At 46.9% G+C, this 25,404-nt stretch overlaps 1 protein-coding gene across 2 annotated transcripts; it reads left to right on the top strand.

Annotated features, from left to right (window-relative positions):
- The first annotated feature begins 275 nt into the window (after window positions 1-275).
- Window positions 276-25,404, top strand: EFHD2 (EF-hand domain family member D2). 2 transcript variants are annotated; one of them, XR_014222091.1, is made up of 5 exons: window positions 276-636; window positions 19,263-19,410; window positions 21,513-21,647; window positions 23,085-25,011; window positions 25,072-25,404. XR_014222091.1 is itself a non-coding variant. In XM_082233291.1 (4 exons), the coding sequence occupies exons 1-4, from the start codon at window positions 335-337 to the stop codon at window positions 23,217-23,219; spliced, it is 720 nt and encodes a 239-aa protein (XP_082089417.1). In that variant the 5' UTR covers window positions 276-334; the 3' UTR covers window positions 23,220-25,404. The 2 variants fall into 2 exon arrangements, 1 of the variants encoding a protein (XP_082089417.1); XM_082233291.1 differs by having other exon boundaries at window positions 23,085-25,404.

Raw genomic sequence — 25,404 nt, 5'->3', positions numbered from 1 at the left:
CGGGAGTAAGCCGCAGAGGGCGCATTGGAGTCCACCCCCCCCCCAGCACTGCTGCCCACAAGCCCTGCTTTCCCTCTCCCTCTCTTCCTCCTTGCACTGCGATTCCCTACAGGCTTACTCGGGAGTAAGCCTTAGCAGAAACCCCCTCCTGCTGCTGCTGCCATGCCCGCCTGTCTGGGCGTCTCCTGCGCAGGCATCGTCCGGCGGCCGCCCATCCGCGCCGCGGCGCGCCCAGTCAGCGGGTCGGGGCGGAGCCGGCGGCTGGCAGGCGAGCGAGCGGGAGGCGGCGCGCTCGGGCCGGATCAGCTCGTCTCCTGCTCGCCTCTCGTCCGCGATGGCCACCGACGAGCTGGCCGATAAGCTGAGCCGCCGCTTGCAAGTGGAGGAGCACAATGGCGAAGCCGAGCAGCAGCCGCCCGAGCACCACCCGGAGGCCGAGTCGGAGCCCGAGCCGCCGGCCTTGGACAGCGGCGCCGACGGCGAGCTGAGCGCCAAGTTGCAGCGGCGCACCGAGCTCAACGACCCCGCGCAGCTCTCGCCCGGCGGCGGCGCCCAGCACCGCGTCTTCAGCCCCTACACCGAGTTCCGCGAGTTCTCCCGGAGGCAGATCAAGGACATGGAGCGGCTCTTTCGACAGTGAGTGGCAAAGAGGCATCTGAGCATGAGCAGAGTGCCTTCTCGCTTTTGCTTTCCTTTCCCCCTCTGGAAAGGCTGCGACGGGGGAATTTCTCTTCCTGCACCCGCCCCACCCCTCGCGCTGACCCGGGCAGCCTTTTCCCTCTCTCCCTCTACAGAAATGCGCTCTGTACGAGCTCAGGAGCCTTTCTGATTCTGTTTCGTACGTTCCAGGGGCTGCTTGTCTGCTTTGGTATTTATGGTTGCCGAAGGAGAAACCCAGTTCGATTGGATGGAAGGGGCTGCCTTACATTTTATGCTGGTCCCCACAGCGTGGGCGTGGGGGCGTTAAAAAGGTCGCAGGGAGGAGATAGGATATGGTTAAAATTAGGGGTTGAAGTCGGGGGTCTATAAACTCCCACACAGACACACCTTTTCTTCCACAATTTGAGATCTGCCCTTCTTTGTACGACATCAGCATGTCAGAGGTATTTTTAAGGTTATACAGAGAGGTTGCGGAGAACCCCACTTCTAGAGAAATGGGGTGTTTTGTTACAGCGCTGCGTCTGCAAGTTTGAAGTCTGGGGCAGTGCTTGGATTCTGGGGTTGGGGAGAGGTTGAGTGACAAATAAAGAAATCCCCAATGACCCCCATTCTCTTCTCTTTCCCACCCCCAATGGTTCTGTTCCATTGATGGCTCCCCTCTATGCCTTCTCTAGAACTTCATTTTTTAAACAACAACAACAACCACTTGTAATTCAAGTCCTGGTCTGGGGGCAAAAATTTTGGGGTGCCACCATTTCTCTCAAGTGCCCTCTTCTTTCTCTTTCTCTCTCTCTCCCCCCACTTCACCAAGGTGCCAGGGCTTAAGACATTTGGATGCCAGATACAGAAAATCTAAATCTCCCCCACCCCCTTGTACACTCATGAGCATGGGTTCATTTGCACCGCCCAGTTTTCATGTATGAATGGAACCTGCCAAGACTGCAGCCGTATTGTGGGGTGGGTGGGGAGCACAGAGGGGATTTTCCCTTGTTTTCCTTACCTGTCTGGAAACCTTATTGCTCCTCCCCCTTTCCCACCACCACGTCACCACCACTAAATTCTGCTCCCTTTTGACAGAAGAAGGGGAGTCATTAGTATTCTGAGCCACACCAGGAGCAGGGAAATCCAGGCAGGGGTGGGCAGAGGCTGGCTGGGTGAAAATGCGCTGCCTTAAATCTTTCCGGTTTCCCTGCAGCGCTGCAAACCCCAAACTGTTTTGTGCAATGTGCAGATCAGAAAAATAAAATGAATTCTCTCTCTCTCTCTCTCTCTTTGCAAAGAAAGAAAATCCAGAAAACCTCCACACACACACAATAACATCAGGAGGGTGCAGTTGCATGTGGGAATGAACCCTCTCAATTTCCTGAAAGGCATGCTTGTGTGTGTGTGTGTGTGTGAGAGAGAGAGAGAGACAGAGACTAACGTGAGCCAGGCCTCAGCACTAGATTTACTGGAGATGGGGCAGGTGGGCATGTACAGAGTGCTCTTTGCTCACCACTGAGGAACCATAGCTCGCTGTAGTTCGAGGCTAGGAGGGCAAGGTAAAGGTGACCCCCACCCTGCAAAGGCTCTCTGTGTAGAAGAGAGGAACACTTGGGCAAAGTCGGCCCATGGGTCCATCGAGCTCAAGATTGTCTGCAGTGTCTGGCAGATGCACCTTACCTGGAGACGCACCTGAGACCTGCAGAGATCCTCTGCTGCTGGGCTGCAGTGCCCTTCCCCATATAAAGGCATTTCCAAACAGGAACACTTCCTGAACAGTAAGAGCTGTTCGACAGTGGAATTTGCTGCCAAGGAGTGTGGTGGAGTCTCCTTCTTTGGAGGTCTTTAAGCAGAGGCTTGACAACCATATGTCAGGAGTGCTCTGATGGTGTTTCCTGCTTGGCAGCGGGTTGGACTCGATGGCCCTTGTGGTCTCTTCCAACTCTACGATTCTATGATCCTATGCTCGGTGTTGAGTGATGCTCACCAAACCAGTCCCAAGGGGGGAGACTGTACATCTCTGAGACCTGGGCAGCCCCGGAGTAATAAGCCCCTATGATGCTGCAAATGTAAAACCAGAGACATCTTGCTCCTATTTTCCCGGCAGACATGACTTCTCTGTTTGTAAAGGCATTTCCTCTTTGGAAGAGCTGGGTTGCAAGAGGCAAAGGGACCCAGCAAGGACTGCCATACCTTTCCCAGCTCCCTGTTCTTTTCTTCTGCCACAGTCCTATTCTGGGCATGCCCTCAGAGGACTGCTGTGCTTTTTTTGATCCAGATCAGTTGCCTGCATGTCTGATAAAAATGGAGATCCCCTTGGGCTCTGCACAGTTTCCATTTGTGCAGGCCATGTGCTAAATTCTTTAGTAATTCGGTAGCCCCAGCCTTGGGCCCCCGGATGTTGTACCGCATCAGCCAATAGTCCAACATCTGGATTATGGCCAATAGTAAAAGGTGATGCAAGCTGTGGTTCAGCTACAGATTGTACATCTGTAGAAATGGTCATATAGATTTTAATGTCGTAATGGGATTCTTTGATTGTGTGTTTTTAATTATTCTGAATCTTAACAATGTTGTGTGATAGGTTTTTATGCTTTTATCTGGGCAGCAAGTAGTAAATAATAATAATAGGAATAATAATAATAATAATAATAATAATAATAATAATAATAATAGGAATAATAATAGGAATAATAATGGCATAGTTAGTAAGATAGAATGATAATCATAGAGGAACAATAATTGTGGAGATGGTTTTGTTTTTTAGATTGTGTACTTTTTTGTATTCTGCTTCATTGTTACCTTTTCTTGTGCACTGTTTCAAGGGCTGTGAAGCAGTTTATACATTTGTCAAATAAATAAACAAACCCAACATCTGAGGACCCAAAGTTGGGAAATGTTCCAGGAAAATAAGTCACATAGGAGGACAGCTCTGTCAATGGCTGTTAGGTGTGATAGCTCAATAAAGCTCCCTTATTAGGTGCAGCAGACCCAGATTTTGGGGCGAACAAGTTGTGACAGCTGTTGTCTTCTTGCCATAGATCTCCATCTGATAATTGTTGGAAGCAGATGGACCTACCTTGACCTGTTTAAGCAAGGTTGCTCTTAACAAATGGCACAAAATAAGACCTTGGCTTCAGGCAGGAGTAGCCAATGTGTTGCCATCCAGATGTTGCATCTCCCTTCAGTCCCAGCCAGCAGTCCGGGATGGGAATTTTAGTCCATAACATCTGTAAGCTGCCTATGAAGGCACAAGCCCTCAAGGTCCCTAGGCAACTCGATCACAAATTGTCCTTTTCTGTCCTTGTGCAATGCAGTCACAAGCGCACTCAAGCCCTCGTGCCTTGCACCACCTTTACGGCTGATCTGCAGTGTGTTCTTACGAGAGGCTATGAAATGTATTTTGCTTTAGATCCCTGGCCTCATCCTTCATCTCCCCACCAAAAAAACCCCAAAACCCTCACCCTCTAAACTCAAAGCCACTCATGCTGGTTTGCAGTGAAACAGCTTAACGTTCTATGGAATAGGGAGTGGACACTGCAGACTCTTCTCTGTCTGGGGTAGAATGAGCTAAGATTGGGCTTGGTCAATGGCTAAGGAATTGATGAAGGAACAACTATATGTGTTTAAGAAAAAGACAGACCTGTATAGGGAAAATGTTAATGTTTGATGTCTTACTGTGCTTTTATACTTTGTTGGAATCTGCCCAGAGTGGCTAGGGCAACCCAGTCAGATGGGCAGGACACAATTATTATTATTATTATTATTATTATTATTATTATTATTATTATTATTAGTTCATCAGCTTCAGAAGCTGAGATAGAACAAGTTTCGCTGTCACACACAGTCCATTTCTCCACTTCCTCTCTGACATGTGCAATCAGACGAGGAAGTCTCTTAATTCCATATCGGTTCCTGTTTCGTCCAAACCAGGAAATTATAGTTAGCAGTTTCAGAATAAGCCAGGATATAAAACCACAGTTTGAAATTGGCTTAATGCCTTGGCTTGTTCCTAAGTGGGTAACTCTTGTTTCCTAGCGTAGAAAAATACAGGAAACTATATTTAATTACAGGTTTATTAGTTTGATTGCTTGGTTGCAGCAGGAGGAACAGTTGTGGATGATGATCCCCAAAGCCACAGCAGCATGGCTAGTGCTCAGGAATTATGGGAGTTGTAGTCCACAACATCTGGAGGGGTACCACGTTGACTCTCTCTTGACATGTGAAGGGAGAAGCTTTAACCTTTTTCTCCACTGCTGCAAATCCCACCCCTCCCATGTTGAAAATCAGGAGTGCCCCACTCCAGTCACTTGCTGCTGCTATTGCTATTTCTATAATTATTATTTTATGGGTGTTTAAACTGGGATGTTTAGTGCCGTGTCTAGTTGGATCCTCAGTGTTGTTGTTGAACTATAAAGCTCCAAGTGTTTTAGTCTTTCTTCATAGGGCAAGAGAGGTCCCCTGGGCTGCAGTTTAACTCAGACTTATAAATGACCGCTCCAGCTGGAGAAAGTAGAATATGCTGCAGGAGATGATCTTTCTGGTTTAAATTACAGAAGCTGCAGAGAGACAGCGGGCAGGTGAACCGTGTTTAGTGTTTCTCTTTTGAAATCCAGCCTTTTCAGCACCTGAAATCTGGAATCACGCTGGAGCCTGCATTGGGTCAGAATCTCTTGCTGCTAAATTTCTCTACCTGTGTCTGTGGCAGATGTCAAGCCAAGGTCCTCTGTGGCGAAAGAGGCAGCATCTGTCCTTAGCAAGGGAAATATAAAGCGGGCTGGAGTGCTGGGGGTGTCCCAGAGCACTTGAACCACTCCCTCTGAAGTTGCCTTCATTGTTTGAAATGCGTCCTTGGCTGCAGTGCAGGGTTGAGAGTGCAATTGCAGATGAGAGGCTGGCCAGAAAAGGAGAGAGGAAGTTGCAGGCTGATGCACCCAGGAAGCTTGCCCTAATTCATTCACCCCCTGCTGTGAAAATGCAGCAGAACAGAGAGGATGTGCACAGATGTAGCAAAGCAGCGTAGCAGCGACTGTGTCACCTATCTTTTGCAATCCTGTGTTAAGAGGGAACGATCAAATATTAGCTGAACAGGAACGTCCTGCAAAAGTTAGTTGTGTGAATGACCCAAATGCTGCAGCAAATGATGATCAGGTAGCCCAGGGATCATAGAATCACGGAACTGTAGCGTTGGGAGGGATCATCTTGTCCAACCCCCTGCAATGCAGGAATCTCAGCTAAAGTACCCATGACTGATGGCCGTCCAACCTCCGCTTAAAAACCTCCAAAGAAGGAGAGTCTGTCACCTTCCAAGGGAGTCCACGCCTCTGTGAAATAGCTCTTATTGTCAGAAAGTTCTTCCTGATGTTTAGACAAAATATCCTTTCCTGTCACTTGAATCTGTTGGTTTGGATCCGTCTGGAGCAGGAGAAAACTAGCTTGTTCCATCTCTCATGTGACAGGCCTTTAGATATTGGAAGACGGCTATCATATCTCCTCTCAGTCTCCTCTTATCCAGGCTATGCGTACCCAACTGCCTCAACTGTTCCTCATCAGGCTTGGTTTCCAGGCCCTTGATCATCTTGGTTGCCCTCATCTGCACACATTCCAGCTTGTCAATATCCTTCTTAAATTGTGGTGCCCAGAAATGGATGGTCCAGAGTCCTCAAGATCTTGGATAGAGTGAGGTGTTCGAATGTGTGTAGGTAAAAATGTTCAGGCTAGGCTGATGGGAGTTGGGAGGGGGGTCCCCAACATCTGGAGTTCCATCAATTCCCCACATCAAGTTTAGGATCATTAACAGGGAGCGTGTGAAACCACGGATATGCTTTGAGAAAGATCTCTGCAAGAAACAGACAGGCAGTGGGACTCCGTATGGCGCCTGTGAGGCTGCAGTAGTAACAAGACACTTGATGTAAAACGATTACAGGGTTCCATTACGCTTCCTTACAAGGGACAACTCAAGTGGAATCATCTATGGTGTAGGTTTGCACTTCAATGCGAAACTACCTCATTTCCACATCCCGAAACAGAATGTGGACCAAAACACAGCGGCCTCTTAAAATCCTCACGTCCCCCAGTTTTGCCGTGCAATTCTCCCATCAAAAGCAGGAGTACAAAGATTCATCTGTTAGGGGGAAGTGTGCACGGCAAGGCAAATCATAATAAAAATAAATGCATTGGCGAAAATTGCTTGCAAAAATGTGCATATAAGCCAAAACTGCACACAGAAATGTGTGCTTTAGGGGGAACGGGCAATAAAATGCTAGTGGGTTTTTGTGGTGCTCTTTTTTAAAAAGATAAATCACAAACTGATGTCGAAAGGTGGTAAATGAAACTTAAGAGTGGAATAAGAAAAAAACCCCACCACTTTAGTGAAATCCCAAATTGTCGGATTCTGTACATCTTGGCTACAGTTTACTAGGGCAGCCAGGAAGCCAGATAAAGATGGGGTCAGGCTGACCCTGCTGACTATTCTTGAACCAGGTGTAGGGAACCCATAGTGTTTGAACTAGATTACAATTTCCTTCCAACTCTACAATTCTGTGATACTATACTCCTCCAGATTTTATTGAACTATAACTCCCATCTGCCCCAACAAGTATAGCCAGTGGCTAGGGAGTATGGGAGTTGAAGTTCAGCAACATCTGGAGCACATGAGGGGGGGGCGAGAGAAAGTCAATTAAGTTCACATTTAAAGCCAAACTTTATCTAATTCACACTTTCTGAAACAGAAAGAAACCACCCTCCTTCAACCAATGTTTTGTATGTTTTTCATATATTGGGGCGGGGGGGAGAGAGAGAGAATGTGCCTAAAATGAATATACTTGTGAGAATAACATACAAAAACGCAATTTATTGGGGGAAATTGCTTGCCAAAATGTGCACGTTAGTTAAAACTGCATACAAAGTTGTGTTCCTTAAGAGAGATTTGCACTAAAATGCTGAAGAATTTTCATGAGGGTTTAAAAAAAAAAAAAAAGGTTTAGAGGACCACAACAAGCTCACCACACACAGCATGCCTTATTAAACCAAATCCACATGACACAAAATTTGCTGTTTTATGGACAATGGTGTGACAAACCCGAAACTGCTTTCCCTCTTCATCTGACACCACGAGACGTACCGTAACTATCAAGTTTCCTGCCTTCCTGTCTCTTCATTCCCGTAATATGCATTTTCACCTTCCTCTTATTGCGACCTGTTCCTTTTCTGTTATTAAGACTGAGTTGTTGTTTTTTCTGGCTGGGGCCAGTTTGCAGTATTTCCCATGCCGCCTTCCATATCTGGAGGTCCTCCCCCTTGTTGCAATTGCTTTTCCTGCTCAGACACTCTCAAAACAGCAACCTTCTCCCTGCAAGAGCTCTTAAGTATTCCGCTCTCACTTGTCGTCACTTATCATTGCTTAGTTTGCCAAAGCAGAAAGAAACTATTATGTAGAGGAAAAGGCAACAAAGTGTTTTTGTGGCACTTAAAGACTGGCAGATTTATTATGGCATAAGATTTCGTGGACTACAGATACTTGACGTACAGTGGTACCTCGGGTTACAGACGCTTCAGGTTACAGACGCTTCAGGTTACAGACTCTGCTAACCCAGAAATAGTACCTCGAGTTAAGAACTTTGCTTCAGGATGAGATAAAATTGTGCAGCAGTAGCGCAGTGGCAGCGGGAGGCCCCATTAGCTAAAGTGGTGCTTCAGGTTAAGAACAGTTTCAGGTTAAGAGCGAACCTCCAGAACGAATTAAGTTCTTAACCCGAGGTAAAGGTAAAGGTACCCCTGCCCGTACGGGCCAGTCATGTCTGACTCTAGGGTTGCGTGCTCATCTCGCTCTAGAGGCCGTGAGCCGGCGGGGTCCGAGGACACTTCCGGGTCACGTGGCCAGCGTGACGAAGCTGCAGCTGGCGAGCCAGCACCAGCGCAGCACACGGAAACGTCGTTTACCTTCCCGCTATACAGCGGTACCTATTTATCTACTTGCACTTGCACTTAAGAGTGCTTTCGAACTGCTAGGTGGGCAGGAGCTGGGACCGAATGACAGGAGCTTACCCCGCCGCGGGGATTCGAACCGCCGACCATACGATCGGCAAGTCCTAGGCACTGAGGTTTTACCCACAGCGCCACCCAAGGTACCACTGTACTATCCTGTGTGGCAGGGGTTTGTGCTCTGTACTAGGGACTGCTTTGCCTGCTTACTCTCCTCGTCAAACCCACCTACACCTTTGCCAACTTTTCTTCCCCCACACTCGTCCCTTCACAGCTCACCCATCCCCTGACAGCTCACCCTGATCTCCAACTCCTTTTAATAGCATTGTTTAACAGAGAAAAGGAGCGCATCAGAGAGCGGTTTGCTGAGACATTCTCTGAAACGCACTGTCTCCCTCCTTTAAACAGCTTGCCTGGACTACTTCTTGCTTGCCTGCCTGCTGTTCTGTCATCTCGCTGTGGCTGTCTATTAGCGGCCACGCACACTGCAACGTGATGACAGCCTTACAATATTGTTATATAGTAAAGACATACATGAGTATGTCTGATCGTGGAAGTGGGGGGTTGTACATATGTAAATGATTGGGGAAGATGTAGTTCAAGGTACATTCAAGTCAGAAGGGAAATGAAATGCAGAAAAGTAAACATTCAGTGGCCATTCATTAAAAAAAACAGGCCAGCATTGGTTAGCCAACAAACACAAGTGATGGGATAGAAATCCATCGTCCCGACTCAGTGATAGCATAGAACCTCCTGATTTATTGCAGTTCACTGGTTTCACACACCACCCTCCCTTTGAAGTTGCCCTGCTTTGGTCTGCAGCCATCTTTAGTTTCAGAATTTCCTGGGAGGTTGGAATGTTTTGCCACCGAGTTTCTTGGATATTGCCATTTGATGCCAGATTTGTGGCCATTTATCCTTTGCATAGAACCTGCAGGCCAACAGATGTTGCTGGACTCCAGCTCCCATCATCCCTGACCATTGGCTGTGCTGGTTGGGCCTGATGGGAGTTGGAGTCTAGCAACATCCAGACTGGTTGCCACTGGTTCCCTATGTCTGTTGTAGAGACGGTCCTGTTTGTCCTACGTAGAATGCAAGTGATAGCACATTGGAAGATGAGCTGGGGAATTAACCCCTGATGTTGTGGATGGCATTATTAGGCCCTGTGACTGTGTTGCCAGGGTGGAATTGGCATCTGGGTCTGCTGCAGATTATTTATTATGCACTTTAGTATGCAGCATTGTTTGGGAGTTCTAAGAAACAAAACAAAAAATCAACGGATTTTTGAAATCAACGGATAATATCAGTGCAGTTTTGAAGGTTCAGTTCACCACCTTCATTCAAAATGGCATCCAATTGTGTCCCAAAATAGGTGAAATCCTGCTTTTCAGTCCCAGGAACTGAAAAAAATGGTTACAATATCTTAAGGGACATCCCAGTGCATAGCAGACAGACAGATGATTTTCCAATGTGTAATATAGTAGACTAACAGACAGTACCTGGCATTGCTTGGGAATTCTAAGAAACAAAAAACTACTAAGATATATAAATGGAAAAATTGTTTTAGTTTCAAAATGGAAAGAAAACCCATGTTTTCATTCTAATTCTATTGAGTAAACTATAATGTGCAACCCTGCCCAAATTTGGTTAAAACCAATGCAGTTTTATAAGTTTCCATCTGCCATCTTGATTCAAAATGGCATCCAGTTGTATCCAAACATTAATGCAAACCTTCTCTTTGATTGGAACCATCATGCCAAATTTGGTGCTGATATCTTGAATCTGAATGCATAGAGAGCAGATGGACAAATAACTTTCCAAAATATAGATATAGTGGGAGGAAGAAGATGATGGAATTACAAATATGTTATGACATAATGCATTTGTGAGTCTTTTGAGATGCCACAGGGTACTTTATGACTTTCCCCTCTCATATAGCTCAGTGAGACTTCCCTCTGCCTACCCACAAATCTAACAGAGAGCAGACCTGAGATGATAATTGTTCTGATTTTACAAAACACCTGAATCTGTCCGCACATAGATTAAATAGGCTGTAAACCTGCAGCGATGCCCTTCTGTCATCCTAAGGAGCGCAATTCACAGGAAACAAATCTTGTGCAGGCTCCGCAGAGATGCACAGTGGCTGGACCTCGCAAATAATTTAGCCGGGCTGACGCAGGAGGCTGTCGGAGCGAGGTTTTTTTCCACCCGACATAAAGATGCTTCCAGGCACCCCCTACGGCTGAAACTCTCCCTGTGGCTGCCGTCCAACTTGGCTCCGTAATTGATTTAGTAATGCAGTATGTCACATGCAGCCTGATTTTAGCTGAATACTTGGGAGAATATTTCATACCTTCTTTTTAACAAAGAGAGGATGGGGGTGGGGGGTGGATTGCACTGTTTTGCCAGGACATAGTCTTGTCCCAAATGCAGTCCTTTTTTTCCACTGGTTTGGTTCACTGCAAGTTAGTCGAGGGAAGAATGCTTGCATGTGTGAACTGACATATACTAGCAGAACATGGGGGGGGGGAGTCCTCAGGTCCAGGGACCCAATGTGGCCCTCTAAGCCCCTCCACCCAGCCCTCAGAAACCACCTCTGGCCACATCCCCTCCCCAATCACACCCCTTAATGTGATTTGTCCTTGAACTCTGATAATGCTTTTTGCCACCCTTGGTTTGATAAGAGGTCCCCACCTGTGGTGGGTTTCAACTCCCACCATCCCTGTCCATTGGCCATGTTGGCTGAGGCTGATGGGAGTTGGAGTCCAACAACCTCTGGAGGCACCCAAAGGTGCCCCACCAATGCAGTGGGGGAGATACTCACACCTGTTTAGCCTGGAGAAGAGGAGGTTAAGGGGTGATATGATAGCCATGTTCAAATATATAAAAGGATGTCACATAGAGGAGGGAGAAAGGTTGTTTTCTGCTGCTCCAGAGAAGCGGACACAGAGCAATGGATCCAAACTACAAGAAAGAAGATTCCACCTAAACATTAGGAAGAACTTCCTGACAGTAAGAGCTGTTCGACAGTGGAATTTGCTGCCAAGGAGTGTGGTGGAGTCTCCTACTTTGGAGGTCTTTAAGCAGAGGCTTGACAACCATATGTCAGGAGTGCTCTGATGGTGTTTCCTGCTTGGCAGGGGGTTGGACTCGATGGCCCTTGTGGTCTCTTCCAACTCTATGATTCTATGACCTCTCAGTTTGGCAATCTTGAGTTCATTCAGGATGCTTTCAGCTGCCTGCATTTGTTCAGGCACCGACAACATGGGATGATTCATAGCAGTCGTGTTTTAAGATGGGTCACCCTAACCATATCTCACATCTCCTGCTCGGTTTGTCGATCCTAATCTGGGCAGGCGAATAAATACTAGCCAGCCTGATGCCCAGAGGCCATAATCTTTCCTGCTGCTGCCCCCCTACCAACCCCCAGAGTAGGAACAAGAAGTTTCCTTTATTTGTGCCATAGCCTGGTACCAGCCCGTGGAAGAACTCTGCTCTCTGCATTAAGCAATAAAGCTTTTACGGCTTCCTTGCCTTTCTGCAAATTAGTCAGACCAGTAGGTTGGTAGCTGTGGATGAGTAAACCAACACCCCTCCAATCTATAAGATTGGGGGTGTGAAAACACACACAGAGAGAGAAAACTGTGAAATAGTCACAAGTTTCTGCATCTCTTGAGCAAGTCTGCCAAATCTGCTTTCCCCACCCTGTGTCTGTTCTGAAATGCCGCACCGATCTGAGCAGGATGTTTGATCGGGTTGAGCCGGGCTGCGCTGGGCCGCTTGCCAATTTGCTCAGACTCCTCGATGCGGGGCTTTGTGTCGGAAATGACTCAGCCTCTGCTATGTGTTGCAAAGGTAAGCTTGCAAGAGCTGTGGGTGGCTTCACGGCGAATTTGCTGCGCCGCTGCCCGGAAAGGTTGGGCACGTCTTTGGAGCCCGCAATTACTCAAAATGCTCCTGCACAGGAAGTTGTACTTTATTCCGACAGTTTTGCCTGCCTTTGCAGATGACGCCAAACTGGGAGGGGTATTGCTAAAGCTGCAGAAGAGGGAACCAGGGTTCAAGATGACCGCAACAGATGGGAGAACTGGGCCAAAGCTGACCAAATGAATTTCAGTAGGGACAAACGTAAGGTTCTGTACTTAGGCAAGGGATGCAAAGATAGAATGGGAGACAGCTGGCTTGACAGCAGTGCATGCAAAAATAATCCAGGGCCATGGTTCCCAACGTGGGGCACACACCCCACAGGGGGGCAATTTGATTTTTAAAGGGGGGCAATTCGAGAATGAGTTAGACCAAGTTAATGGCCTTTTAGGCTTCCTCCAAATGAATGGCCAAAAAAAGGTTGGGAACCACTGATCTAAGAAGTTAGTAGACCACAAGCTTAATGTGCCGACTGTGTGATGCCGTGTCAAAAAAAAAATTACAGTGGCACCTCGGGTTAAGGACTTAATTTGTTCCGGAGGTCCGTTCTTAACCTGAAGACCACTTTAGCTAATGGGGCCTCCTGCTGCCGCTGTGCCGCCAGAGCATGATTTCTGTTCTCATCCTGAAGCAAAGTTCTCAACCTGAAGCACTATTTCTGGGTTAGCGGAGTCTGTAACCTGAAGCGTATGTAACCTGAAGCGTATGTAACCTCAGGTACCACTGTAATGGTATTCTAGGCTGCATCAACAACAAAAGTAGAGTGCTCCGATCAAAGGAGATAATCTGCTCTGGACAGACCCCACCTGGAGTCCTGTGTCCAGTTCTGGGCAGCACAGTTTAAGAAGGATATTGACAAGCTGGAAGGTGTACAGACGAGGGCGATCAAGATGATAATAGGTCTGGAAACCAAGCTGATATTCAGCAGCAGATTGCCACTGGATATGGAGGTTCCTTCAAGTACGGTGGTGCCTCCGGTTACAAACTCCTCGGGTTATAGACACTGTGGGTTACAGACTCCGCTAAGCCGGAAGTAGTACCTCGGGTTAAGAACTTTACCTCAGGATGAGAACAGAAATCGTGCACTTGCGGCAGCGGGAGGCCCCATTAGCTAAAGCGGTACCTCAGGTTAAGAACAGACCTCTGGAACGAATTAAGTTCTTAACCAGAGGTACCACTGTACATCATAGGTGGAGAAATTCAGGCCCAGGAATGGGGGCAGGGAGCATAGCCCTCCAGGCATTGCTTAACTAGCCCTTGCAACTTTTCCTAGCTACACTTTGCACCCTCCTGGGGCAAATCTACACTGGTCAGTTGTAATGTTAAAAATGCATTATAAAAATGTGCCACAAGAGGGCTCTGTAGAGGAGTGGTCCGTTCTACAATCAGCGTAGATCCAGCCCTGGAGTGTCTGACTTGCAATGTGCTTGCTTGACCTCTGCTAAAACCTCTTGCTTGCCTTGGCAGTGGACGGAGACGTGTGTATGTTTGTGGAAACTAACCTACATTACTAAGTCAAATCTGCATTTGTTGCTCCACTCACTTTTGCCTCGGGCCCCGCCCACTACTGTCGTGCGGCCCTCAGAGGTCACTCTTCTGACAACAGTTGTCCATCTCCCTTCAGCTGCCCACCCCACGATTCCTCAGACTGTCCCCTTTAAGCAGGGGCCTGTGGACCTCTGGGTGTTGCTGAGACTCCATCAGCCTCTGCCAATATGGCCAGGGACAAGGGCGAATTGCATGTACAGTGGAACCTCTTTCAACACTCACTTAATTCCCCCTCAAATTCTCGACCAGGCAAAGCAGCTGCAGCACTTTATGATTTCAGTGGCAGTGCACTCAAAGCAACGCAGCCATTCTCCTTGGCATCCCAAGAAAAAACCCAGTTTTCCCCGCTAAACCAGGTACGAGCAATTTGCACACATGTATCTAGCTTTAATCAGCTTTGCAGAATAGTCACGGGCGTTAATCTCCTGCTCCCGGAGCAAAGAGCTAGGTTAGATTAGTGGGCCTCTTCCTTCTAATCTCTTGCGGTTGGTCCGCAGGCAGAACTGTCAATTAGTCACCAAACAGAATGATGTCGGAAGCGTTCCGCCTGTTTAGAAGCACTGAAAAAATCCTGTGTGCAAGTTAAGGCTGGTAGTGGGTTTAAATCAGTGTGACAATAACTGTCACACTGGGGTTAAAAAAAAAAGTGGGAGAAAAAGACTGAATCTGGAGGTCCTGAGTTCGAATTTCGGGCCTGTTGCAAACTCACCATGCGGCCTGGGCCAAGCCCTAGCGATCCCTGCACATGGAGGATGATGCCCTAATAATAAATATCACATATTTATGTGTGCTCAGTTGGTTAGAGCGTGGTGCTGATAATGCCAAGGTTGCAGGTTCGATCCCTATATGGGACAGCTGCCTATTTCTGCATTGCAGGGGGTTGGACTAGATGACCCCCCAGGATCCCTTCCAATTCTATGATTCTATGATCCTTGTCAGGGATGCAAGGGAATGTGAGAAGAGCCCTGCTGCTGGATCAGGCCAAAGGCCCAGCTAGTCCAGCATCCTGTTATCATAGCGACCAACCAGGTGCTCCAATGGGAAGCCCACAAGCAGGATTTGAACACAAGACCGCTCTCCCATCCATCAACTGCTGTTCAGAAGCATAATGCTTCTGGCCATAGATGCAGAGCATATTCATCCTAGCTAGTAGCCATTGGTAGCCATATCCTCAATGAATTTGTCTAATCCTTTTTTTTTTAAGCCATCCAAGTTGGCAGCCATCACTGCCTCTTGTGGGGAGCGAGTTTGGTAGTTTCTTGGCGGTCATCTTTTGATGGAAGCTTTGTATTGAAAGTATCTGTATCGTCAGGGAGTCTTCGAAGGATGTCATTAGCCTCGACCTCCACCGGACCGCAGCAAGGCAGGTTTGCAAAGCATCAATTTGGTGCGTTGAATGCATCCTTTCAAGTACTAAGCAACCACCTCCATTGAGGACCTAAATACCCCCCAGGGTCCATTTAGCGGTTTGGCGATGACTCCAGTGGTTTGGAAAACACTCAGTGCAAATATTAGTGAGTTGAAAATAAAATTTTAAAAATCAAATCCGGAATGTTGGAGAGTTTTCAGATGTTCCCAGAGCAACAGGGGACTATGAGGCCAAGTGGAGGGTGACCCCAACCTCCCATAGCCCCCAGATAGTTCCTACTTAAAGTGCAGCTGCTGGTTTTAGTTGCAATTAGGTTTCATTTCATTTCACCTTTAATTTGTATACTGCCTTTCTATATTACCAAACACAGGGTGGTTTACAAGCTGAAGAAGCACACCTTTTAACAATCTGACCCAATACAAGAATGCCATAATAAAAACAACTTTAAAATAAGCAACATACCAAATAAAGCAATATTCAACAATCCATTAGACTAGCATATTAGTACACAATACAATTAAATGCCAGCAAATAATGATTAAACATAAATTCACTCCTAACAATTCCAACAAAACATTTCCAAAATAAAATCCATAAAAAATAACAGCAAGTCACAGTGCATAAAATAACATCATACAAATTGAGAAGCAAAGACACACAACTTATATTATTATTTTTTAAAAAATATCCTGAACTGCTCTCTTCCCAACTGATATCCAAATAAGGGCACCTCCAGATAGGTGGGGACAGGAGGGTTGTTGGGCTTTTTTGCAGGTGTCTTCTGCAACATTTTTTAAGAATTATTTGAATATTTATGACATGTGCAAAGGACATGTTGTCATACACTTTCTGGTTAGCTCCATTTTAGGAGGGCTGGCGTCCTTTGCAGACACTTCTTGTGTGCCTCAGTCATCTATCTGTACCCATGAGGTCTAGCAGCTTTGTTGGGGAAGCTGAGTTTTGAAGGATTCTCCAGTTATCAAGTGCTGCACAGAGGCTGCAAGCCAGGGTTGCACTGCGTACCTTTGAGGGTTAATATGCAAGAGGTTTGATGTGACTACATGCGTTTGCTCTGTCCTGAAGCAAAAGGGGTTGTCATGGAAATGCACACTGCCCTTACCCACAGGGCAAAGCTCTGATCTGCATATATTTGCCCTTTGGCTGGTTTAAAAAAGGCTGCAGACTTCACGATAAGACCTATCTTGGAACCGGAATGCAAAGAGAATCACACCCTTGCAGTTCTGATAAAAGTAGGATTGCCATATTTCAAGAAGTAAAAAAATCAGGCCAACTTTTGGGGGGAAAGTTGAGCTATTTTTGGAAAAGTTACAAAACCCCAGACATTTTGCCAATTTCCTGAAATTCCTCTCAGATGCCTATCCCGTCGTTCCCAGAGATGTCTGGGAAAATTCGGACATATGGCAACCCTAGATAAGAGACTCTCAGCTTTCTCTTTGGTTTCTGATCTGGAGTTTGGGAAGCCAAAACAAAACAAAACTGGTGAAGACTTAGGACTGTTCCTTGACATCCTTATGTAAAAAATATGGCCAAAGCATAGTTGTGGAACACTCAGGAACACCCAGACTTGATTTATTGTTTCTAATGGAATCCAGTTTTAACTAGGGTTGCATTATCGAACAGGTCACCAAGACCAGCCTAGCTTTTGGCCCATGGTTTTTGCAGCACCACTTCCATTTTGAGGTCTCCGGGTAGTCCATACTAAAGAGAGAAGAATCTGTCCGTTTCAGCTTCCTTGGTTTCTCATTCTTTCCAGTCTTAAATTCTGCTTTTCACCTTTCTACAGGAACTTGTGCTATGCAAACTGGAGCAAATCTCCCACAAACGTGGGAAGCTCGGCCCAAGCTGGGGTCCATATAGATCTTTTCGTGTGGTGCCAAGTTCAAAATCCACTGGATCCCAAAATTTGTTGACATAACACACAGCCCCACTCATTTAAGAGAACCTTTCACGTTTCAACGGCAGCTGCCATTTTTATTCTCCCACAATGCCTTTGGGCATCTCTCCCTGAAGATATGCTATGTTGGGGGCTCAGAGGCTCACTAGCCGTACCCCCATTCAATTGCTATTTTGGATTGGTGGCCATTTAGGCCTCGGGCCGCCCTGGAGCCATTAGCACTGCCGTCTCGTACTAATCAGGCGGTCTTCGTTACTCTCATTTGCCACTGTAGCAGGAACACCCCCCCCAATCATTCAGTTTGTACAAACTCACACACTACATACACTACGCTTCTGTTATAAATTCATAGAAAATCAACCATACATCGGATTTGCACTGTTCTACTTTAATTTTACTCCATGAAGGAAGGACTCCAAAATGGGGAAGGTTTGATACAGGGCAGCCATAATCCCTTCAGCATACCACAGGAGCCAGTGGCGTAGCGTGGGGGGTGCAGGGGGGCCCGGGCGCAACATCTGGGGGGGGCGTGCTCACACTCGCAGCTCTCTGCCCCTACCTGGCTCACTCACTCTCTCTCACTGCAGTGCTGGCTGTGTTAGGGGGCGCAAATTACTTGCCTTGCCCCGGGTGCTGACAACCCACTACGCCACTGACAGGAGCCCTGCCCTGTTGCTATGCCAACCCTGATGGTCCTAGACAGAAGACTATTAAGATCACAAAGAACTTGCATATGGGAGTGGATTCAGCACAGACTGGAACAAAGGACAATAATCAGCTCTTTCCTCTGGGGGCAGGAAACTGCAAACTCCCCTCTGTCACCTGGAAAGTACTCATGGGGAGGGGCTAAGGGGGAACCAGCCAGGTGACAGGACACTCAGGTTACCACCACAACTCCTCCCTCAACCCCTCCTTTCTGTGATGTATGTATGATGTTTCTGGGGGTGGTCTTGATCTATAGGATGGGAATTTCAAAAGTCTTTATAAGACCTTGCACACCATTTTTTCTGTGTCTTTCCTCTCTCCTGCAAGTGAGGGGAGCACCCTGTTGCAACAGATCAATAAAGGCCAAGCCTACAGGCTGCTGTTTTGCTCCAAGTTATCCTGGTTGGTATCTTTGTTTTTGTCCAAACGGATTTTTCCGTTAACACCGTTAACTTTGGAAAAGCAGCATGCCTGACTTGCAAACTGGGTGGAGAAGCGTAAAGAAGGAAACTTGTTCTGTCATTAGTTAATCTGTAACTGCACAGCGAAAGGAAAGGCCCACATAAATCCAAACAATAACCTTAAAGACGGGTGGATGGAAACTCTGAGGGAATGATAAGAGCAGAGAGCTTGTGCAAAGTTCTTGTTGTTTTTTTATACTGAACAGGTGATTCTTTAGCGGGCTCAGGGGGAGAAGACTAAACTCTTTGAGCAAAATTAACTGGGAAGCTCAGGAATCAAGAAGACAAGAAATTCAAAAAAGAATGGGAGATGTTTATTACTGCAAACATGTCAAAATTATTGTAAACATGTCAAAACATTAGCAGGATTTTAAATATACTTGTAATGTAACAGAACATATAGATGATATGGGAAGAAGTAAAATTGTAGAAGTACTTATAAGCAGTTGAAAATTGAACCCCATGGAAGGGATGGGGGGAAGTCAGGAGATTCAGAGTAATCTCAATATTTGCATTATGTATTTTTTGTTGTTGTATGTTTATTTTTTATTTTTGGAAAATTTTAATTGAAAAGATTATATAAAAAAAGACTAGAAACTCTTTGACACGAGGGTTTTTAACTTATTGAGAGAGAGGCAATCCCGTTCTGGGTTTTGTGTCTGCAAACCATAGTTGGCATTTTGGTCTGATTCAAGATTTCTTCTTCTTTTCGCAGGTACGACGCAGGAAAAGATGGTTTCATTGACCTGATGGAACTGAAGCTGATGATGGAGAAACTCGGGGCTCCCCAAACACACCTGGGGCTGAAAAACATGATTAAGGAGGTGGATGAAGACTTTGACGGCAAACTCAGCTTCCGGGAGGTAATAGTTACGGCGAGAGAGCCTATCCGACTCAAAAAGTAGGGTTTAGAATGCTTTCAATAAGGGATGGGGAATCTGAGGGCCACATTCCCTCATGGGCCACCTCACAGGGGCCGTGTGCTCTGGAACGGAGCCTGCCACACAATAATCTGTGGCTCCACCCCACACTGCTTTTGGCCCCTGGAAGACTTGCTCACGGAGGAATGCGGCCCTCCAGAATAGATAAACGTCATTCTTCAAAAAATGCTCATCCATATACAGTGATACCTCGGGTTAAGAACGTAATTCGTTCTGGAGGTCTGTTCTTAACCTGAAGCACCGCTTTAGCTAATGGGGCCTCCCTCTGCCGCTGCACGATTTCTGTTCTCATCCTGAAGCAAAATTCTTAACCCGAGGTAATATTTCTGGGTTAGTGGAGTCTGTAACCTGAAGCGTATGTAACCTGAAGTGTATGTAACCTGAGGTACCACTCTAATTTAGAGATAAAGTTTTATTTGGGGGGGCAGGAAAAGGACTCTGCCAGTTGGGTCACTGGTTTGAATTACGGCCATCTATTCAACAGAAGAGGGCCCCCTCTTGCAAAAATGATGCCTGCAGTCACTTTGGATGGGAGGAGTTTAAAAAATATATACAGTGGTACCTCAGGTTAAGTACTTAATTCGTTCTGGAGGTCCGTACTTAACCTGAAACTGTTCTTAACCTGAAGCACCACTTTAGCTAATGGGGCCTCCTGCTGCTGCTGCGCCGCCGGAGCATGATTTCTGTTCTCATCCTAAAGCAAAGTTCTTAACCTGAAGCACTATTTCTGGGTTAGCGGAGGCTGTAACCTGAAGTGTATGTAACCTGAAGCGTATGTAACCTGAGGTACCACTGTATTAAAAAGCAAAGTGCAACAATGGACAGCCCAAAATGGAAGTGGATGCTGTTCAGTAGGGCTGCTGCAATAGACTCTTAATTCGTTCTTTCTTTTCTGCCCCGAAGCAAGAAATAAAAATAAAGCCAAGGCAGAAAAATCAAACTCTTTCTCAAATGGGGACGGCAGGAAAATTCTCCTTTTGAAAAAGAAGCAAAGGCTTCTGTGGAGAGGCAAAGGCTCTGGGGCAGGTGCCCTGGAAAAGAGCTGCCTTTGCAGCGATGCCACTAAAAAAGGTTTCTGTTTGATTCCTTCCTTCATGGCTGAGAGGACCAATGGGATATATAATACTGCCACTCCCCCTGCCACAAATAGCTTCTCATGGAGGTGGAGAAATCTGCAGCGAGGAAACATGGTAGGGGAAAAGATTCTATGGCTCTGATACAAAATAGGTCCCCGGTTTTGCCCTAAAGCAGCCACCAGAATTGCTTTGGGCTTGAGCTGTATCCAAACCACCTCTCAAAATTCTCCACCCTCTTTATAAGGCAAGGAAATCATTTATTATTTAAAGGAGACATTCTTGTTTTTTCCCATTCTTCAACTTTGCCCCCATCGACAATAACAAGAATGTTCCTAAGAAAATACAAAAGTATATAGATATATATGCATCTAGTAGGGTTGTCATATTTCAAAAACTGATGCTCATCATCTCTCTGTCCGAAGAAATCAGTGTGGGAGTTTTGATTTTCCTCTTCCCTCCCAGTCTGTTTTCCTTTGCACACCGTGTTCTTTTTAAATTGTAAGCTTTGCGGGTAGAACGGTCATGTTTTGGTTGTATGTAAGCTGCTCTGGGAGCCTTTGGGGCTGAAAAGCAGGGTACATAGACTCTTTATAAAGAAAATGTCTTTTGAGAAATATTGGTTCAGTTCTGCTTTCCCCCCTCACCCTGGCAGCCAATTCACTATCCCTTGCCCCCACCTCTGCAAGACAGAGAGCTTTTAAGATCTCACGAGAACCTCCCAGAGCCTGGTAAGTAAGCCTGGAAGCTTAAAAGCTCTCCTCCTTTCATGCATTTTAATTTTGCGAGGTTATTGCCAGCTTTCAACCGTGTCAGGTTGCAATTGCATGAGTTAAATGTGCCTGTGGTGCAATCGTGCTGTAATACTCTGTCTCTTTTGCAAGCAGGATTGTCACGGGATTCTGGAGGAATGAAATTCATGGGAGGTTTGTGTTTTCTGTCTTGCTCCAGTTTCTTCTGATCTTTCGCAAAGCTGCAGCAGGCGAGTTGGAGGAAGACAGTGGCCTGCACGCCTTAGCCCGCCTGTCGGAGATCGACGTTTCAACAGAGGGTGTCAAAGGAGCCAAGAGCTTTTTCGAGGCCAAAGTAAGGAGCGGCTGGGTCCTCTGTTCTCTTGGGATCACACCACTGTCTGCACATAGCCCAAGGCAGGGGTTGGGAGCATGGAGTGGGTTCCTATGTGCCCTAGAGGCCTTTCGTAGTGCCTCCACCTCACTGAAACCATAACAAATAGCTCTTGGAGGCAAGTTCTTGTCAGTCAATCCCTCTGCCTCGACGCTCATTGGCTAGAGCAGTGGAAGGCGGGAACAAGGTGACTTATTGGGGAGCGATTGGGCAGAATCCTCCCTGCATGCTTTCCACAGGTAAGAGGGACTAGAAACTTGCTTGGTTAGAAGCAGAGGCGGATAATGCAGGCAGGGAGTGCCATTCCAGCACCATTTATGGAGTGCACGTCAGAAACGGCATTTCTAGCTGCCCAAGTTTACCTTAAAATAATAATAATAAGCAAAGGAAGTCCTCAGACCGCCGTCTCTTCCTGTTAGTTTACTAACAGGAGCTAGCTTTAGTCGGACGCTCACCACACTGGCCCTTCCCAACTGAATCCACTGAATGGTCATCTTCAGATGGAAAAGAGGTGCAGCTCAGTAGCAGAGGGTGGGTTTTGTATACAAACGGTCCAGAACTCAGCCTCTGATATTCTTTGGTAGGTGTGTGAAACAGAAAGCCCTGTCTGAAACCCTGGCAAGCTACTCCCAAGTTAGTATTGACAAGTATGGAGTTAGACAGACCAGTAAAAGGCAATTTCCTCTTAAAACCAGCCCTCTGTTCAAAACCATGAGGACAGGAGTCAGCAAACTTTTTCAGCAGAGGGCCAGTCCACTGTCCCTCAGACCTTGTGGGGGGCCAGACTATATTTTTTTTGGGGGGGATGAATGATTTCCTATGCCCCTCAAATAACCCAGAGATGCATTTTAAATAAAAGCACACATTCTACTCATGTAAAAACGCCAGGCAGCCCCTCAAATAACCCAGAGATGCATTTTAAATAAAAGGACATATTCTACTCATGTACAAACATGCTAATTCCCAGACCATCCGCGGGCCGTATTTAGAAGGCGATTGGGCCAGTTCCGGCCCCCAGGCCTTAGTTTGGCTACCCATGGACTAGAACCTTACTTCACTTTTAGAGAAAGGACTTTAGCTCAGTGGTAGAGCACATACATGCTTTGCAGTCAAAAGGCTCCAGGCTCAATCTCTGATATTTCTAGGCAGGTATGCATGGGGAAGAGAGAATCCTGTTGGAAACTCTGCTGCTGGTCCGTGTTGACAATACTGAGGTCGGTGGACCAATGGCCAGACTCTGTTGCAGGCGTTTTTCTGATATTGTACTGCTGGGATCTTTGGTTCATCCTTCCTCTTTCTCATCGGCTGCTCCCGCTTCCTGGCGCTAAGTGTTTGTAGTGAGAGGAGCTGCCCATTTGGACCGTTCCGATCTCACCTGTCCAGTTTTTCTGCTTCCAGGTGCAAGCCATGAATGTCACAAGCCGCTTCGAAGAGGAGATCAAGGCGGAGCAGGAAGAGAAGCGGCGGCAAGCGGAGGAGATGAAGCAGAGGAAAGCAGCCTTCAAAGAACTGCAGTCGGCCTTCAAGCAGTGACAGGGCCAGCCCGAGCGTTGCTGGGAGGGACGTTTGTCCACGGCGAAAGCCGCCCTAGCAAAGTCCTCCAGCGAAACCGGGAACGATGTGAAGTTGCCGGCGGTTGTGCAGTTCCCATCTTTTGAGTTGCGCCTTCAGTGGCTGCTTGATCTGCAGGTGATGAGGCTTACCTCCCTGCTGTGAAACATTCCCATTTTCTGCCGCTCAGGCAGCCGTTGAAGGCACAAGAGCAGGCCCAGTTAGGGGTTTCCCGGTCAGTTGGCAACCCTAGGTTGTGGTTTGTGTTTGGACCAATGTGGAAAAGAATTTGCAGTTGAATCTGGAGTCGTTCAGGCCTCGGGCTGTGAAAACAACATCTCTCTTGTTTCTTCTTGACCTGTAAATACCACAGGCAAACATCCCAGAGGCTGCCGCTCCCATCCACTTTCCTGTGGGCCAGTTCCGTGTCTTTTACCTGTGAATGGCGTGTCGTGTCTGTCTGGTGGGAGTTTCCTAACTCTTTGTAACTGCGTGGCGTGTCCTGAGCTCAGGCTTTGCACTTTCGACTTGTGAACCATTTCATCTCCCAGCCGGTTTGGTGATCGCTGTGGTCGTTGGCTCACGGTTGAAGACCGGGGTTTGCGGGGAAGGCCTGAACGTACCCTTGCTCCGACAGCTGTGCTTGTGCAAAAGAAAATAAGAATGCAACTTTAGCGTGTGCAATCCCTTCCAATCAAAAATGCTTTAATTGATCACGTTAAAGTCCCTTTGCTTGAAGTGTTGCCAAAAAACCAGGTGTGTGTATGTGTGTGTGTGTTGGAAAGCAGGAAATCTGCAGACTCTCCAGGGTGGCTCAGTTTGCAGTGCCAGCCTGCAGAATTTGCCCTTTTCCCGAACAACATGATAAATGAAATGCAGCTCTCCGAAATTCGCATTCTTTTCTTCTTCTTTTTGCAATACAGTACTCCAGCCAAAGAAATCATGTATGTGTTAGATGGAAGTGCACCTAAAATGCATGTCGTCATGGAAATAGCTCCCCCCAAAATACATCTTACTAGAGCAAAAATGCTTGGGGAAATGGGTACGTCCAGCAAAATTGCATACACAAATCTGAATACAGGTAGGTAGCTGTGTTGGTCTGCCGTAGTCGAAACAAAATAAAAAATAATAAAATTCCTTCCAGTAGCACCTTAGAGACCAACTAAGTTTGTTATTGGTATGAGCTTTCGTGTGCATGCATACTTCTTCAGATACTTCTTCAGATCTGAAGAAGTGTGCATGCACACGAAAGCTCATACCAATAACAAACTTAGTTGGTCTCTAAGGTGCTACTCGGACAAATCTGAATGTTAGGGAAATGTGCACTCAAATGCTGAGTAATTTTCATGAAGACTTTCAAAAATGGCAAACCGGTGTAGGACTGTGGCAAGCTGAACCAAATGTGTTTTCCAAGTGCCCCTGCCCTTGCTTGTATGCAACAGAGGCTGGTCCATTCCCCACCAATCTTAGCCAGCCCCCCACTTGCCTCCCTTACAGCCAGTCCAAAGGAGTGGTCCTTCCTCTATCCTGAGTCTTAATGTTGCCCCTTGTAGAAATCAACAGGAAGGAGGATGGCAACAAAGCCAGAATGAGTAGTAGGCACTGCCTTTCATTGTCTCTGGCGCCACCTACTGTTGGCCTCCCTGCCTTCCACCCTACTGGTCTCAGTGGGCACCAGTTACCGCTGCTTGAAGGTGAGGGTGGGCTGATGCGTTTCCCCATCTTAAGAGGAGGGGCACTGTAGCATTGCATTTTTGCTCACCTGGGCAGGGGGGTCGCGCTTCTTCCTTGAAAGGGTGTTGTGTTTCCTCCTGCTCACACTGTGGGCAGGAAGGTGTTGTGTTGGCTCCTTGGCCATTACCATTGGCAAAGCAGGCTGGGTGTATTAGGACTACCTATGGTTCAGCCTTATTGTCCCCAAGAACTTGAGGAGAGAAAGCTGTGTTGGCCACACACACACCAATGATTCCCTCCCCACCCCCCAATTAGGCTGGAGCCTTGAGATTTTGTCACCCTAGACTCACGGTTCATAGGTTCACTAGCCAATACAGGAAATCCATTGCCCTGAAGGGCAGCTGTCTTCTAAGCCTGTGACAAAGTTGGCACATTCCATTGTGTCTAGGTTGCATCCGCTCAATACTGTGAGTCTCTCGGCCTCCCATCAAAT

The sequence above is a fragment of the Podarcis vaucheri genome, assembly GCF_965113315.1.
Source record: "Podarcis vaucheri genome assembly, chromosome: 7".
NCBI lineage: Eukaryota > Metazoa > Chordata > Lepidosauria > Squamata > Lacertidae > Podarcis > Podarcis vaucheri.
Note: the sequence above shows the minus strand (reverse complement) of the source record. Positions and strands in the feature narration are given on the sequence as shown.